The sequence below is a fragment of the Triturus cristatus genome, chromosome 6 (genome assembly GCF_964204655.1).
Source record: "Triturus cristatus chromosome 6, aTriCri1.1, whole genome shotgun sequence".
NCBI classification, from domain to species: domain Eukaryota; kingdom Metazoa; phylum Chordata; class Amphibia; order Caudata; family Salamandridae; genus Triturus; species Triturus cristatus.
Genome location: NC_140589.1, coordinates 556,431,685 through 556,449,643, shown reverse-complemented (window position 1 = coordinate 556,449,643; position 17,959 = coordinate 556,431,685). Strand labels below are relative to the sequence as shown.

Sequence of the window (17,959 nt, the reverse complement as noted above, 5' to 3'; positions counted from 1 at the left end):
AAACATGTTGTGTAAGGTGTCTAACACTTTGGAATAATACCCCCATCCCATTTCTGGGGATGAGGATATTATCCCTCCCTTCTAGAGGGAGAAGACATGTTGTAACCTACTTACCCGGTTAAAGTTAACCAGAGCCCCAGCATCACAAAATGGATGCTGCTGCCACAGACACGAGTCTGACCTCCTGCTGCTGGGAGTGATCCCGGCAAGGGAGGCTTGGACAATAGGTTTCCTGCCTTGGGAGGTGCTAGCACCACCCCAGACAGGCCTTAGTGTATTGGGGCAGGGAGGGGTGAATAGAATGAGACAGGCCTGGGGCACACAAGGTGTCCCGTGCCTAGTCCAGTTCAAACCGGTGCTGGGGCACTCCAGCCCCAGTCCTGGCGCGAAACTGGACAAAGGGAAGGGGGTGTAACCACCCCCCTCCCAGGTCCCACCCATAAGGCGTGACCTAGCAGGTATCCCAGCCCCCCAGATTAGTATAAGAGTGGGAGTTGGGCCTCAAGACTTTAGATTATCCTGAACCTGCAACTTGAACAGAAACTCTGGACCTTCGACATTCGACGAAAGAAGAAGACTGAAGAATCTCCCTTGTGGCCAAGGAGTGGCTACCCTGTGCAAACAGGCACCATCAAGAGACTACCCTTTGCTTTGCTCCAGTTCTACGAGGGACCGACTGCAGAGCCCGACCAGAGCCTTGACTTCCAGACTTCTCCGACCCTGATCCACATCCACAGCCGTGCTGAGATCCGTGGAGGCGACGAGAGACGTGGGACTGGCTACCTGGGAAAAGTGGCTAGTATCTTCAAGCGCAGCTTCTGAGGCACCCTCGAAGTTGTGCACCGGGGATTGAGAAGCCCCAACCCCAAGCACCATCTGCACCGAAGATCAGCCCCCCACACTCCACGAGTCCTGCGTGGGGCCCTTCTGCATTTTCCTGCTTGCCGCGTCTGTCCGGTTGCTTGCCCGCTGGCTAGTTGCCTCTGTGACGACGCACCCTGAAATCTTCAGCGCTGGTTTGGCTCCTCCAGACTGGCTCCCGCTTCTCTGCAAAGAAGAAGCACCCCAGACCTTCCTGGTCTGCACCAGAAGCAAGTCCTCCGTTCTTCGTGGGTTCTGCTTGCCAAGGCTTGGTGAGTCCTAGTCCAACTTCGACGCCGCCGACAGCAAGAGCCTTCGTGGGACAGCTCGCCTCCTGGTCCTGGTCGTCCTCGACGTTCCCTGGTCCTCGTGGCTGCAGCGACAAGCTTCACCTTCACCTGCAATCTTCACGACATCGCCTGGTTCCTTCCTGGTTCCACGTGGTCACTGGCTAGTGACCTTGACTCTGTCCCCTCTGCTTGCAGGTATCCTTTCTTCCTGATCACAGCCTTGGGATCCACCGGACACTCTTCACTGACTGCCTGTCAGCATCTTTCTTCAGGCATCCATAGGAGTCGACGACGAAACCCGACGCAACTTCACCCCTATGCACCCGCAGCCTGTGGGCTAGGTAACTTGGGTACTCCGGTGCTCATCAGGATAGTGACTATCCTAGTGTCTAGTTTTCCAGTCTCGACTTCCTAGCTACTCCGGAAGTGTCCTAAATCTACTTAATTCAAAACTGTACTATTTCTATCGATTATACGCATTACGCGTGAGTGTTTCCACTCTGCACCTGAATCCCGTGGGCCTCCCACTTCCTAACCTTTGGTAGTATAGTGTAGCCCCAGCGATTCCCTAGGCCTAGGCCTACCCTATTTCCGTGACAGTGGTCCTTATACCACTTACTTAGTATATGGTTTGCGTGGCCCCTAGGGCCTAACTGTATTACTTACCTGTGTGACTTAATGTATGCATAAATAAGACTGTGTTGTACTTACCTCTAATCTCATAAAGAGTGCTGAGGGTTTGACTAGAATAAATACACTTTATTTTATATATATATCTGTTGTGGTGTCCTTTCATTTGGTATTCAAGGGATTATATATGGTATCACAGCTGGCTTCACATGCCATTCAGAGTTTAGCCTAAGACTGCTCTTGTCCATGCTACCACTAGGATAGCTGGTCTATAATGTTGACTTTACAACCAATCACCATAAGGGTATTTGGACTGGAAGGTGTACACTAGAACTAGTGACATCATACATCAGGCCAACTTCTCACAGTAGCTATTACATAGCTCTGTCATGTGCTAGGGAGGTGCGGTCGCCCTTCGGGCTCCTTTCCCTCCGTGGCGTCACGGTATGTCGCTGGTGCGATCTTCTTGCCGACTGTTTTAAAGCAGCTTGCGTTGCGCCCTGGTCCATCCTTCTCCTGGTTCGCTACGTCGCTAGCCCAGTCTGGCCTGCTGTCTGCAGCATCGTGTTGTGGCGGTTCTGCACTTCTGTCCGGTGTTTTGGTTTGGTCCTCTGTCTGGTGTTCCGGGGTGGACTCGCTTTCCTTGGCTTCTGTGTTCTGGTGGACGGCTTGGTCCATCCTCTGTCTCTCTCTCTTTCTTTTCTGCCTGGTTCCACTTCTTTCGTGTGTGTGTGTGTGTGTGTGTTTCTGGATCGGCCACTCCCTTGGGTGTGTCCTAGCCCTTCCTAGCCTCTGCCTTGGGCTGGCGTCTGGCTTGTCCTGGATGCACCATTCCGTGGTGTTGCTGGCTGCGCATGCCCATGCAGCCCTGTTTGTTCTACTCCACTGAGGTGGCCTTTGATGTGTTCCCTTGTGCCCCTGCGTCTGCTGGGGCTTTGCGCATCTGTGCCTTTCTTTTCCGTCTGCGCTTTGGTGGTGGCGCCGTTTCTGCCTTGTCCGCTGCTTTGCGGCTAAGGGTGTTAAGCTTTTTCTGTCTCTGTGTTTCTTACGGTGGGCCCTGCCTACGGTTCTTCCTCTTCTCCCTAGGGTTGAGGTGGTCCTTGTGTTCCTTGGGGCTTTCGGGCGCTGTCTGCCCCTGCGGGGTGTTAGGCAGTTCTCCCATGGTTGGGCTTAGGATATCCTGGCCTTTCCCTTCTTGTCCCTCTGACGTGTCCCCGTGACGTGTCCCCTACTGGGGGTCCTGTGTCTCCCCTGGTAGGGAGGCTCACTCGCAGGCCCTCCTCCCTTCTGGGTATGGCTAGGGTATCTATTCTAGGTTAAGGAATCTGCGGTTAGTAGTCTCTATCAGATGTACAAGTTACTTACCTTTGGTAGCACTGTATCTGGTAGAGACGATTCTAGCCACAGATTCCTTCACGACCCGCGCTTCCTCCCCGTTCTGCGAGGACCCTCTGCTTGGGTTTCTGCAGTCTCCTCCCACTGGGTGGCTTGTCCTCTATGGGTGTCCTCTTCGTTTTCTTCCAGTCAGGCATCCCTCCAGTTGGTTTCTTCCAGCCTGAGGGCCTGCTGTTGCTCTTTCCCTCTGTTGTTAGAGTTTCTGATCCCCACCCCGTCTTCTTCATTGGGGTGTTTTTTTACCTGTCCTTTGACCTCCTTGGCAATGTAGTCTGCGGATGGATTACCTGTCCTTTGCCTCCTACTCCTTTCAGGAGGTATGGCCATCCTTGGCAGTGTAGTCTGGGGATGGATTGCTGCTGTTCCTCTCTTCCGGGCTTGCCTTTGTGGTTGCAGACCCTCTCTCTTTCTGTCACGGCGCTTTCACATGCTTGTGCCTCCAGGATGGCTCTCGCCTTGGCTTGCAAGGTGGTTTCACAGAGTGGTGCTTTGCGCTTTTCTTGCTCTGGCCTTCTGGTGCTTTACTGCCACCTGGTGCTTTCGCCTTGGTCTGCACAGTTGTTCCTCAGAGTGGTGCTCTTCTCTTTTCCGGCTCTAGCCTGCTGTTGTCGCCTTCTGGTGCCTTGGTGCCACCTAGTGATGTTTCTCATCTTTGGTTTCTCTCAATTTTGTTTCTCACACACTGTTCCCATGCCCTCCTCAGTTTTGTTGTGATGGCTCCGCGTTGTAGCGTGGAAAAAGTTCTCCGAAGTAAACTGACGTCAGCGTGCCGGGGTGGGGCTTATGTGACCTCACTGACGTCATGCCCGCGGAGGACGTCGGGGCTGAGTCGTGTGGTACCGCCCCTCGGCGCACAGAGATGCTGGGCAAGAAAGTTTTGCGGGTCCAGTCTCACGCCTGGGGATAATTCTACGTGAAGGAATCTGCAGCTAGAATCGTCTCTACCAGATAGATCGTTACCAAAGGTAAGTAACTTGTACTTCAAGACCAAGAAGTACATTCCACACCTCTGTTCATGCTTCCAAATGCACATTGCATATGTTCTGTTCCTGGGATGGCTGTTCTACTCTGAAAGCTCTGCCACTTTAAAACTACGAGATTACACAATCAAGGAAAAGAGCACATGCAGGGAAAATGATGTCGTACATTCAGGCTAGAATAAAGAAATACACCAAAAGACAATTAAAATCATGGTAGTCAAATGTCATCACGTGGTATCAAAACATAGGAATGTCTCTAGCACTACAAGTGCCTAAATTGAGCCAGTGCCCCCTACCAGCTCAGGGAAGCTAGGAAAAAGTTCACTAATCCAGTCTGACTCCTTGAGGTATTCAACAAGTGAGGATTCCTCAGGTATATATCTACTAGAAAGTTCACTACCAAAGGTAAGTAATGCTTTCTTCAGTTTGTCAGTTTTGTCCTCTAGTAGGCATATCTTACATGTATATCATATGTTTTGTTATAGTACTGGAAAGTTCGTTTAAACAGTTCAAGAACATAAGAGTGCCAAGCAGCCCCATCCCAGGAATCTCTACCGTAAGCACCAGAAATAACCTATCTCGAGAGAATCCAGTGAAAGAAAAGCAAATCAAACATAAAATGAAGATGTGTTTAAGCAATAAGCAAGGTAAGGTAATTTTTCATTTCAAAGAAGTATAAAAACAATTGACAGATCTGTAGCAGACATGTCACTGTATCTTTACTGGGCCTCTTGCCATTAGGAGAAGGATCAAAGTGTGTTTCCCTCAGAGAAGTGCCATGTTACATCCCAGAGCACTTAAAAAGTCGAAGAAAATTAGTATAGCTACTCAAGGAGCAACAAACACAAGAACCATGACTACTCTTCGTCCTCTTCATACTCTTGGTTAAAAACAAAAATCTGTTTAGAACTGGTATGGAGTTTTTGGATTGGGCTGGAAAAATTGCAGCTTAAGCCTGAGGTGTCATTTCCCACCCCGGCTTGAATGAGGCCCATGTGGAGCTTTTTAGTGCTTTTATACTCCCTACATTTGCTTCCTGTGGAGCTATCACTGCTCTACCTCAAAGGCTTCTCCACTGAGAGCATCATTCATTGTACCCTATTCTCGATAAAGCATCCTCTTTGGCATCTCCCAGCTCAACTTTGGCACTAGCTGACTTTGGGTGGTCTTTTACCTCAAGGGCTGCTACACTAATTGGGACATGGTACTATGTATTGCATTAAGGTAGGGTCTGCAGCTTCCAGCTACTGCAGTCATCTGGCAGTGAAAGAGTAGCAGTGTTAGACTTGGCATCTTTGGCGTGGTTTCCCCTTACTTTTTGCCTCTACCTCCTGTATTTTTGATGCTGTGCTGGATTTCGTTTTTGCTGGCTTAGATGTTTTGGGCACTTTGCCTCTGCTGATCAGTGTCAAAGTACAAGTGCTCCCTGTGTAAATTGTTTTTACAGTAGGTTCTCCCTGATTGGCATATTTGATTTACTAATAAGTCCCTAGTAAAGGGCATTAAGTGGGCCAGGGCTTGTAAATCAAATGCTACTAGTGGGCCTGCGGCACTGATTGTGCCACCCAGAGGAGTAGCCCTAAAAAAATATCTCAGACCAGCCACTGCAGTGTCTCTGCACAGTTTAAAACTGCCATGTAGACCTGGCAAGTACACTCACTTGCCAGGCCCTAACCTTCCCTTTTCTTACATGTAAGGCACCACTATGGTAGGCCCAAGGTACCCCAGGGTGCAGTGTATTTGAAAGGTAGGACATGTACTGGTGTGTGTGACGTCCTGATAGTAAAATATTGCAAATTTATTTTTCACTATTGAAAGGCTATCTGCACGAATAGGATGGAATGGGAGATTCTTTGTGACATCTTGCAAGTATTCCTTCCCATTGGGACAAAATAGAGAAATAAAGTTTAGGCTCCCTGAACTCAGAATTTAATAATACATCTTTTAGTAAATATGGTTTTTACATTATGTGTTTTGAAAATGCCACTTTTAGAAAGTAGGCATTTTCTTGTTTAACCATACTGTGTGCCTCTGCCTATTTGTGGATTGACTATCTGGTTTCAGAGTGACAGAGGATAGGGATGTGCATTCACTGTAGACTGCCACGGGGGGGGGGGGCTGTTAAGGTGTGCCTGGCACTTCCTGGATGACTGTGAGCTGAGGTGATTGGGGCTTGGATGCATTTAGAGTAGTGGGAGGAGATTCCCTTGCACCTGATTAGGGGCTGTCTCCCTTTCACAATGCTGTCTTCACCCTCTGTGGTCATACAGCAGCAGTGAGGACAGAACTGGTTTGTACAGGGCTCATAGACTCTTGCACAAAGAGATTAAAGACAAAATGGGGTATAAGTAGTAGACCTTAAACCCTAGAACTTTTAATCACTTCTGGACTCAACAGGAACCTTTGCCAAGGAGAAGAGCTGTGGGGATGAGTACTTCCTCTTTTGCTGTGTGGGGTTTGCCTACAGTTGCTCTATCTACCAAAGAAAAAACAAAGACTGAATATTTGCTGTGAACCTGCATCTGAAAGAAACACGTTAGTTAGATACCTCACCTTAGAATATCCCCAGGCGTCAGACTGGATCCGGAAGATTTTTCGTCAGCAATACCCCTTGCGCGTCGCTAGGCGTCGTCTGCGGCTCCGCGTCCGTCGTCGGCGTCGTGCGCCGGAATGACGTCGACGGAGTACTTAGACGCCGCCCTCGCGCGCTGACGTCAGTTCTTCTTTTTTCTCCGCCAGTAAGCACAGATCCGGGAGAGCTACCCTTTTTAGTCTTTTTTGACTAAGTTTTTTCATCCTTTTTGATCTTGTCTCGACTCCGGTGCCGGTAGGATGCCTGGTTTTAAAGCCTGTGCTGACTGCAACCGCTTGATGTCGGTTACGGACCATCACCGCCGGTGCCTTTACTGTTTGGGCCTCGACCACGACGCGGAGTCGTGTTCGGACTGCAAGGCCCTGACCTCGAAGGCTAGACGGGAGCGGTCCCGTAAGCTTCTCGAGCTTCGCCACTCGGCTCCGCGCCCCTCTCGATCCCGGTCCAGGAGGAGGTCCAAGGATCGGTCGCGGAGCCGCAGCCGACGTCCTCATCGATCGTCTGGCTCCAAGTCTTCGGGTAAGTCGAAGCACTCTAAGAAGTCCAAGAGGCGACACCGCTCTTCGGACTCCCCTCGCCGGTCGCGCGACTCGGCCGAGGGTCAGGGTGGTTCCACCCCCCGCGGCTCCAGCGGAGCCGCAGGCGCCGCGCAAGTCCCCATACCCGCCGGTCCCTGGGACTGACGCGACGCCGGCGGAAGTCAGTGCCTTCCTCTCGGCCATGAGGAACCTGGCTCTGCCGTCGACGCCCGCTGGCGCGCCTTCGGGCCCCGCGGACCCGACTGGGCAACCTTGCCTGCCGGCGGCTCCGGTGCCGTCGACGGCTCCGGCCTCGACACCGCAAGTGCCCGAGGGACCCGTTCCCGAGTCCCCGCCGACGCCGGTCGACCTCGTCACGCCTCCTCCGCCGGCGTCGACACCGGTACCACCTCCGACGCCGGCTCCGCTCGGCGTCGAGCCCCAGTTCAGCCCCGCTCCGGGCCCGGCGCAGTTACGGCGTCGATGGACGCCGCGTTCGCCGCCGCTGGAGACACATTATGTCTGTCGTCCGGCTCCGATCCTTCCTCCTGCATACCAGGAATCGGATGACGGGGGCGAATGGGAGGGATCCGAGGATCCTATGGCCGTTCAGGCTCAGCTGTCACAGGACTGGGCAGATGAACTGGGGGAGGCCAGTGGTCTGGATACCTCTCCAGACACTGGATTCATCTCTCCTCCGACTGTGGCTTCGGAGGAGGGTGCTGCTTTCTCTGTGGTGCTGCGCAAGGCGGCCGCAGCCCTTGGGCTCGAGCTACCTGCCGTGGCTGTGAGGACTAACGTCCTCACTGAGGTGCTTCAGTCTGCAGCAAGCTCCACTGAGCCTCTGCTGCAATTCAATGAGGCCCTCATTGACGTTCTGCAGGGCACCTGGTCCAAGCCCTCCACAGTTCCTCCTGTGGACAGGAACGACGCCAGGCGCCACCGCCCTGCTCCGGGCGACCCCAGTTTTCTGTCCCAACACCCTACCCCCGAGAGCCTGTTTATCCAGGATTCTACCTCCCAATCCTCCTTCCCGACCGCTCCGCCGGACCGGGATTCCAAGAGACTGGAACAGTTTGGCAAAAAGCTGTTCTCCTCCCTTAGTTTGGGCCTGCGGTCCTTGAACACCGCCTGTCTCTTGGACCGTTATTCACACTCTCTGTGGGATACGGTGGAGGACTTGCTGCCTGTGTCCGGAGGAGGTCCAGACACGACTTACCCAGGCTCTGGCCGATGGGAGGGATGCAGCACGACATGCTATCCGATGTGGGCTTGACACTACGGACTCGCTGGGTAGGGCGATTTCTACCACGGTGGCGCTTAGACGTCACGCCTGGCTGCGGTCCACGTCCTTTTCGGGGGATGTCCAGAGCACTCTCATGGACATGCCCTTTGATGGCACTCGCCTTTTTGGTGAGAAAGCGGACAGTGCGCTGAATCGCTTTAAGGACTCCCGGGCTACGGCCAAGTCCTTGGGCCTCTCGGCCCCGCGGTCGCAAACTTCCGCCTTTCGCCCCTTTTGTGGCCAAGGAAGGGGTGCCTCCTCACGTACACCTAGCCACCAGCCGCAGAACCAACCTGCGCGCGGTCGTGGACGTGGTTTCTGCCGAGGCGGTTCTGGAGGACAACGCGGTCAGCCCACATCCACCCCGGCAGCATCCGCCTCAAAGCCTTCCTAGTCCGAGCTTTCAGGCCCATTCCACGCCAGTGGGCGGCAGAGTTCGCCATCACCTGCTCCACTGGCGGTCCATCACATCGGACAGGTGGGTGCTGCAAATCGTCCGAAGGGGCTACTCCCTCCCCTTCGAGACGACCCCTCCAGCCATGCCACCGCAACACCACCGTATCTCGGGGGATCATTTGAATCTTCTCCACGAGGAAGTTTCGGCCCTCTTGGCCAAGGGGGCCGTCGAGCGCGTTCCGAGCCCAGAAGTAGGTCGTGGTTGTTATTCCCACTACTTTCTGGTTCCCAAGAAGGGCAAAGGGGGCCTACGCCCTATCTTGGACCTCCGGAACGTCAATGCCTTCCTCCGGAAGGAAATGTTCAAGATGTTAACTTTGGCTCAGGTTCTAGCTGCCCTAGACCCGGGAGACTGGATGGTAGCGTTGGACTTGCAGGATGCATATTTCCACATCCCCGTCCTGCCGGCCCACCGGCGTTACCTGCGGTTCACGGTGGGTCAAGAGCACTTTCAGTTTACCGTGCTCCCCTTCGGCCATACCAGTGCCCCTCGGGTGTTGACGAAAGTGATGGCAGTGGTCGGAGCTCATCTGCGCAGATCAGGGGTTCCAGTCTTCCCCTATCTCGACGACTGGTTTTTGAAGGCGGGCTCGCCCCAGAAGTCACACCTGAGCCCCTCTCAGAAGCTCCTCTTCATCGGAGCGGTTCTCGATTCGGCGCAGTTCCGGGTCCATCCACCGGAACAGCGGGTCCGGGATATACAGGCCCTGATTCCCATCTTTCTGCCTCTATCCTGGGTTTCGGTCAGGCTAGTGTTGCGGCTTCTGGGGCTGATGGCCTCCTGCATCCTACTAGTGCATCACGCCAGGCGGCGCATGCGGGCTCTGCAGTGGGACCTGAAGTTTCAGTGGGCCCAGCATCACGGCAACCTGTCCGACCATGTCTTGATCTCGGAGGGCACTGCACAGCAGTTGCAGTGGTGGCTCACGGACCGCGATTGGGTCAAGGGCAAGAGCCTCTCCCTTCCCCAACCGGAGCATGTCGTAGTGACGGATGCGTCCCTCCTGGGATGGGGTGGCCATATGGGAGAGGCGGAGATCAGAGGCCTCTGGTCTCCGGCGGAGTCTTGTCTCCACATCAACCTGTTGGAGTTGAGAGCGATCCGACTTGCACTGAAAGCCTTCCTTCCCTCTGTCAGGGGAAGTGTCGTGCAGGTGTTCACGGACAACACCACCGCCATGTGGTATTGCAACAAACAGGGCGGGGTGGGGTCGTGGACCCTTTGTCAGGAGGCTCTGCGCCTCTGGACATGGCTGGAACACCAGGGCGTCACCCTAGTGGTTCAAGATCTGGCAGGCTCTCTGAACGCCAGAGCAGACAAACTCAGCCGCCGGTGCATGATGGATCACGAATGGCGTCTGAACTCCGAAGTGGCGCAAGGTCTCTTTCAGCAGTGGGGAGAGCCTTGGTTAGATCTATTCGCCACCGAAGAGAACGCGCAATGTCAGCAGTTCTGCGCGTTGGAATTTCCAAGGCGGCACTCGCTCGGCGACGCTTTTCGTCACGAGTGGAGTTGCGGTCTGTTGTATGCCTTTCCGCCTATACCACTTCTGCCCAGAGTGCTGAAGAAGATCAGGCACGACCGGGCCCAAGTCATCTTGGTGGCTCCGGATTGGGCACGAAGATACTGGTATCCCGAGCTACTCAGTCTGTTGACCGATCCCCCGATACGTCTGCCCCTTCGGGAGGATCTTCTGTCGCAGCAGCAGGGGACGGTCCTCCACCCGAACCTGTCCAGCCTCCACCTCCATGCGTGGAGATTGAGCGGCGGCAGTTGATGCCATTTGACTTGCCTCCTGAAGTCTGTGATATCATTCTGGCAGCCAGGCGTCCCTCCACAAAGACGGCATACGCCTGCCGGTGGAACAAATTTGTGGCATGGTGCACAGCAAAGGCTGTGGATCCCCTTTCCGCCCCTCTTTCTGAGGTTCTACTGTTTCTTCTTTCTTTGGCCCGGCAGGGCTCTGCCCTGGGCACCCTGAAAGGTTATCTTGCTGCCATCTCTGCCTTCTTGCGGCTTCCTGATCAGCCTTCTCTTTTCAAGTCCCCTGTAGTTACACGCTTTCTAAAAGGCATTACTCACACGTTCCCTCCTGTCCCTTTTGTAATGCCTCAGTGGGACTTGAATCTTGTTCTCACATTTCTGATGTGTGCTCCCTTTGAGCCTCTTCATAATTGTCCTCTTCGTCTGCTGACGCTTAAGACTGCTTTTCTGGTGGCCATCACCTCGGCTAGACGGGTGAGTGAGCTCCAGGCTTTATCTTCAAAGCCTCCTTTTCTCTCTGTTCATCCGGACAAGGTTGTCCTTCGGCCTCGTCCCTCCTTTCTTCCGAAAGTGGTGACTCCATTTCATCTTGGGCAGTCTGTCACCTTGCCCACCTTCTTTCCGCCTCCGCATCCTTCCAAAGAGGAAGAGAGGCTCCACCGTCTGGACCCAAAACGTGCGCTCTCCTTTTATTTGGACCGCACAAAGCAGTTCCGGGTGGACGACCAACTTTTCGTTGGATACGTGGGTGCTAAGAAGGGGAAAGCTGTGCATAAACGGACCATCTCTCGGTGGGTCGTTTTGTGCATCAAAATTTGTTACTCCTTGGCAAAAAAGGACCCTCCTGTTGGGCTGCGCGCCCATTCTACTCGGGCCACAGCGGCTACTACTGCTTTGGGACGGGGTGTCCCTTTGCAGGACATCTGTCAGGCGGCGACGTGGGCTTCACTACACACGTTTGCCAGGCATTATTGCCTTGACAGCCAAGTCCGGAGGGATGGCTTCTTTGGCCGTTCTGTCCTCCAGGACTTTCTGGTGTGATCTTGGTTCGCAGACCCACCACCGGGGATGGTATTGCTTGGGTATCTATTCTAAGGTGAGGAATCTAACTAACGTGTTTCTTTCAGATGAACAAGTTACTTACCTTCGGTAACGATGTGTTCGAGGCATGTGGGCTGCTGAATTCATATCTGTGCATAGATCGCCGCCTAGTGTTGGGTCCGGATGTTTGCACGTTGTTGTCCTGGAAGAGTCTTCGAAGTATCCTGGGATAGGTGACTCCTCCCCTGGACTACAGTGCGCATGGGCATCCTCTCCATCCTCAGACTGTTTTTTTCCGCCATTGGGTTCGGATGTGCTTATCTTGACTCAAGTTAGGAAAAACTTTTTACAGGCCAAATGGCCTTTAGTTCGCGTCGGTACTGTTCCCGATCGGTATCGATAGTTTCTTTGTTAGTTTACTAACTTCAAGAACAACTTTTTCGCATCTTACCCGACCATCGACCCGACATCGACGATGGAATCGAGGACACCATTCAAGCGGTGTCCTGTATGCAATGCGAAATATCCCCATGTCGACGTCCACCCGGTGTGCAACAAATGCCTTTCACCGGATCACGACGAGTCCACATGTATGGCCTGTGCCCGATTCCGATCCAAGAAGACTCTCCGGAATCGACGAGCAGCGAGACTTGAAGCGCAGCAAGCGGCACCGGCCCCGACCAACATCTTCAGCGCCGAGGACGAAGATGTCGAAGACGTGGAGAACCTACCCTCCAGCCCCGCTTCCGAACACGACTCCGGATCGGAAGACATCGAAGAACGACTCTTTCACAGAGATGAAGCCGACACCGAGGTAGGAGACTACGATGAGGCCTTAGGGGCCGAAGAGAGTAGCTCCGGTGACGAGCAAGGCCTACCCGTCCAGACTGAGGATATCCCAGGGCGCCAGTCTATGGCTCCGGTCGAGGGATCGCCTTCGGGCCTTACCCAAGACCTATCCCGCAGTTCTTCGGCCCCGCCCTCTGGCCCGGCCTCGGACATTCAGCGGCAGCCATTACTACCCAAAACGGCTGGTTTCCCTTCTTCGAAACCAAAAGCTGTATTGGTTCATCAGAAACCGAAACCAAAAGTGACACTGGTCGGATCGAAGCCCACCACACCTTCGACGCCAGCCAAACCCGTCGGCACCGACCGCACCAAACGAGACTTCGGTGCCGAGCTTGCAGCAGCCGACGTCGGCGCCGACACACGGAAAAAGACCTTCGGTACCGCCAAACCTACTCGGCTCCCGGCACCGAAGGTCAAACTGGCTGCTGAGTCTCACACCGCTTCGAAAGCAGCACCAAAGGCACAATCATCGACGCCGTCGACGGCTACTACCTCTCCTCGACTCGATGACCCAGTGGCGCCGAAGAAGTCCACGCCCGCCTCTACAGAACCGGTCGGCGCCAAAGAACCGGCGGCGCTCCAGGTGCGGCAAGTTGCAGCGTCCTTGCAACGCATCAAAGACAAGGCAGTCCTCCAGGACACGTCAGGCTCCGAGCCGAAAAAAGCTCAAACAGCTTCTCCGGCACCGGCCAACATCACTTTTGGCCTGCCACCATCCACGGCCCCAAAACTGTTCCAAATCAGAACACGTGTCACCCACACCACGATCACACCTGCCGAACGCTCTCCTGCAGAGACGTCACCATCACACATCATCGATGCCGACACCGGCAGAATGATGCTCCACAAGAGGAGAATAACTTCCGAGCCAGCTTTGGACTCCTACCGGATCCCGCTAAAGAAAAAGCTGCCAGTGGCTTCGGAACCAGTTCTTTACGAACCTCTCCATTCCTCTTACCAAGATCCACAGTCCTTCTCTCCCACACACTCCGAAACAAACGTTTTGGAGGACTACATAAGTGACCACGTCCCCTACCCCGGAGAGATGGACCCTGAAGGCCAACAGGACCCTGACCAAGCTTGGGATGACCCTGTAGACCCGGGTGCACCTATGGATACACAGGACACGCAGCTATATGGAGCAAAAACGTCTCCCACAGAGGACACTGCCGCATTCAACGCCCTCATTGAACGTGCTGCGGCTAATCATGGTGTGCAACTCCACTCTGACACCGTCGAGGACGACTTTCTCATGGATACTTTCGCATCCTCAGAAAGGAATATCAAAACTCTACCCATGTTGAAAGGTGTCCTCAAACCAGCAAAGGACATTTTCAAAGAACCCACTAGGGCAAGAGTAATAAACCCCAGGATCGACAAGAAATACAGGTCGGCGCCTGGGGACCCTACCTACATTAGAGGCCAGTTACCTCTGGATTCCATAGTAGTCGCGAATGCTCGCAAACGGGCACACTCGCAAACGACAGGGGATGCTCCTCCCCCGGACAAAGAGTCCAAGGTGCTAGAGACCTCCGGCAAACGGGTTGCAGCCCAAGCAGCTAAGATATGGCGTATTGCCAATACTCAGGCGCTCCTAGCTCGCTACGATCGCGCACATTACGACACATTAGAAACATTACTCCAACATCTCCCTGACCAATTCAAAGAGGGAGCAGAGATCCTCATCAGGGAGGGACAACTCCTCACAAACGCATCCATTAAGTGTGCACTGGCTGCCAGAGCCATAAACACTAGCGTCATGTTGCGACGACACGCCTGGTTACGAATCTCCGGATTCAAACCTGAGGTACAAAATAACATCCTCAACCAGCCTGTCAACCCCGACTACTTATTCGGGCCAGAGGTTGACACCACCCTAGAAAAAATAAAAAAGGACACAGACACTGCAAAGTCCATGGGGGCTCTCCAAACGCAGTCCTTTCGGAGCGGCTCCTTTCGTCGCCCCGGAAATAGAGGAGCAGGTAGAGGACAGGGGTCACAGCAAACCTACAACAAGGGAAACACACAAAGTTCCTACGATAAAAACACCCGGGGTGGATATCGTGGCTCAAGCACAAAGGGCAGAGGACGCGGATACGGCAACACCAGGTCCTCCCCCAAGAACAAACAGTGACGCCCTCTCCCTTCCTCCCGACCACATAACACCTGTCGGGGGAAGGCTACAAAGGTTCCTGTCCACGTGGAACTCCATCACCACGGACAGGTGGGTCAAAGATATTGTCAAACACGGTTACTGCCTAGAATTAACCTCAACTCCACCCACAATACCTCCAAAACACCGTCCTATGTCCTCAGAGCACTTAACGCTCTTACAGCAGGAAGTGCTAAGTATGCTACTAAAAGGCGCAATAGAGGTCGTACCCGTCCACGAGCAAGGTACGGGGGTGTACTCCCTGTACTTTTTAATACCGAAAAAGGACGGGTCACTCAGACCTATACTAGACCTGAGACCCCTCAACCGCTACATTCTCTCCGAGCATTTCCACATGCTCACCCTACAGCAAGTCCTCCCGCTGCTCAAACAGGGAGACTTCCTGGCCACACTGGACCTCAAAGATGCGTATTTCCACATACCCATTCACCCCTCACACAGAAAATACCTCAGGTTCACTGTTCAGGGGCAGCACTACCAATTCAAAGTCCTTCCCTTCGGAGTGACAACAGCACCCAGAGTTTTCACAAAGTGCCTAGCTACTGTGGCTGCACATCTACGGAGGCAACACATACACGTCTACCCTTACCTGGACGACTGGCTTGTTCAAGCAAAGTCAGCCCAGCAATGTGCCAGCCACATGTCCCGCACCATTCACCTTCTTCACAGTCTGGGGTTCTCACTAAATTACCCCAAATCACATCTCCAACCCGCACACGTACAACAGTACCTAGGTGCGACCATAGACACTCTGGCGGCCACAGCTCAGCCAAATTTAGTGAGAATCAACAGCATGCAAATGCTGATTTCCAAGTTCAAACCACAACACTCCCTTCCCGCGCGAGTGTTCATGCAGTTGATAGGCATGATGGCCTCCTGCATCTTCATAGTCCCACACGCGAGACTACATATGCGCCCGCTTCAGGAGTGCTTAGCACGTCAATGGAATCAGGCTCAAGGACAACTAAAAGACCTAGTGTTGGTGAGCGGTCGGGCATACAATTCTCTGCATTGGTGGAATCCACAAAACCTTTGCAAGGGCCGACCGTTCCAAGAGCCTGTCCCACAAATAATACTGACAGCGGACGCGTCTCTCCAGGGATGGGGAGCTCATGTACTCAATTACACAGTGCAGGGACTATGGACAACACAACAAAAGAAGATGCACATCAACCTTCTAGAACTGATGGCAATCTTCCTGGCTATGAAAGCATTCAAAGTACACTTGTGCAACAAAGTCGTGTTGATCCGGACGGACAACATGACCGCCATGTACTACATACAGAAGCGGGGAGGAACACACTCTCCACAGTTGTCTCATCTGGCTCAGAGCATGTGGAAGTGGGCCATTCAGAGGAACATGTTCCTCATGGCGGAACACCTCCCCGGCAAGGACAACCAGATGGCGGATCTGCTCAGCAGACACAGCCACCAGATGCACGAGTGGGAGTTACACCCATCAGTACTCCAGCCGTACTTCCAGCAGTGGGGTCATCCAGAGATAGACCTATTCGCCACAAGCGAAAACGCAAAATGCCAAAGCTTTGCCGCCAGGTTCCCACATCCGCAGTCGCAGGGCAATGCGATATGGATGAACTGGTCCGGCAGATTTGCGTACGCTTTTCCCCCAGCACCACTGATACCGCTGGTGGCACGCAAACTCAGACAACACTCACTGACACTCGTCCTGGTTGCTCCAACGTGGGCACGCCAGCCATGGTACACCACCTTTCTCGAACTTTCCGTGGTGCCGCATCAAAGGCTGCGAATCAAACCCGCGCATTTGACGCAGAACCATGGAGAGATTCAGCATCCCGATCCGCAACAGCTGAACCTGGCAATCTGGCTCCTGAAGTCCTAGAGTTTGGCTACCTAAACCTGCCACCTGACTGTATGGACATCATTAAGGAGGCCAGGAGACCCACTACCAGAGCTTGCTATGCAGCCAAATGGAAAAGATTCGTCATCTATTGCAATAATAATGACATTAACCCGCTAGACGCATCCATCCAAAACATAATTTGTTACCTCTTACATCTGAAAGAAACACGTTAGTTAGATTCCTCACCTTAGAATATCCCCAGGCGTCAGACTGGATCCGGAAGATTTTTCGTCAGCAATACCCCTTGCGCGTCGCTAGGCGTCGTCTGCGGCTCCGCGTCCGTCGTCGGCGTCGTGCGCCGGGATGACGTCGTCGGAGTACTTAGACGCCGCCCTCGCGCGCTGACGTCAGTTCTTCTTTTTTCCGCGCCAGTAAGCGCAGATCCGGGAGAGCTACCCCTTTTAGTCTTTTTTGACTAAATCTTTTTTGATCATTTTTGATCCTTGTCTGTCGACATCTGGTGCCGGTAGGATGCCTGGGTTCAAGGCTTGCGAGGATTGTCATCGACTGATGTCGGTGACCGATCACCACCGCCGGTGCCTCTACTGCTTAGGCCCCGACCACGACGCGGAGTCGTGCAACGACTGTCAGGCCTTGACTTCGAAGGCTAGGCGGGAGCAGTCCCGCAAGCTTCTCGAGCTTCGCCACTCGGCTCCGCGTCGTGCGCGATCCCGGTCCAGGAGGAGGTCCAAGGATCGCTCGCGGAGCCCTAGCCGACGCCATCGCTCGTCCGGCTCCAAGTCGTCGGGTAAGTCCAAACGCTCAAAGAAGTCCAAGAGGCGACATCGCTCTTCGGACTCCCCTCGCCGGTCGCGCGACTCGGCCGAGGGTCAGGGTGGTTCCACCCCCGCGGCTCCGGCGGAGCCGCAGGTGACGCGTCCGCCCCCATACCTTCCGGTCCCTGGGGCTGACGCGGCGCCGGCGGAGATCAGTGCCTTCCTCTCGGCCATGAGGAGCCTGGCCCCGCCGTCGACGCCCGCTGGCGCGCCTTCGGGCCCCGCGGACTCGACTGGGCGACCTCGCGTGCCGGCTGCTCCGGCCCCGGCGCCGTCGACGACTCCGGTCTCGACGCCGCAGGTCCCCGCGGGGCCCTTGCCTGGGCCCCAGTCGACGCCGGTTGACCTAGTCACTCCTCCACCGGCGCCGACGCCTGAACCACCGACGCCGTCACCGGCGCCGCCGACGCCTGTGACGCCGACACCCCAGTTTAGCCCTCATCCGGACCCGACGCCGGCACGGTG

The 17,959-nt window shown here is 54.3% G+C and overlaps 1 protein-coding gene across 4 annotated transcripts in view; it reads left to right on the top strand.

The window, feature by feature from the left end:
• The window catches only part of PHIP (PHIP subunit of CUL4-Ring ligase complex), a 1,862,070-nt gene that overhangs the window by 1,639,723 nt on the left and 204,388 nt on the right, over positions 1-17,959 (top strand). For all 4 annotated transcript variants that reach the window (XM_085610989.1, XM_085610988.1, XM_085610991.1 and 1 more), the window contains exon 39: positions 4,642-4,803. In XM_085610989.1, coding sequence (XP_085467115.1) covers positions 4,642-4,803 — 162 coding nt within the window. The remainder of the gene's footprint in view (positions 1-4,641; positions 4,804-17,959) is intronic.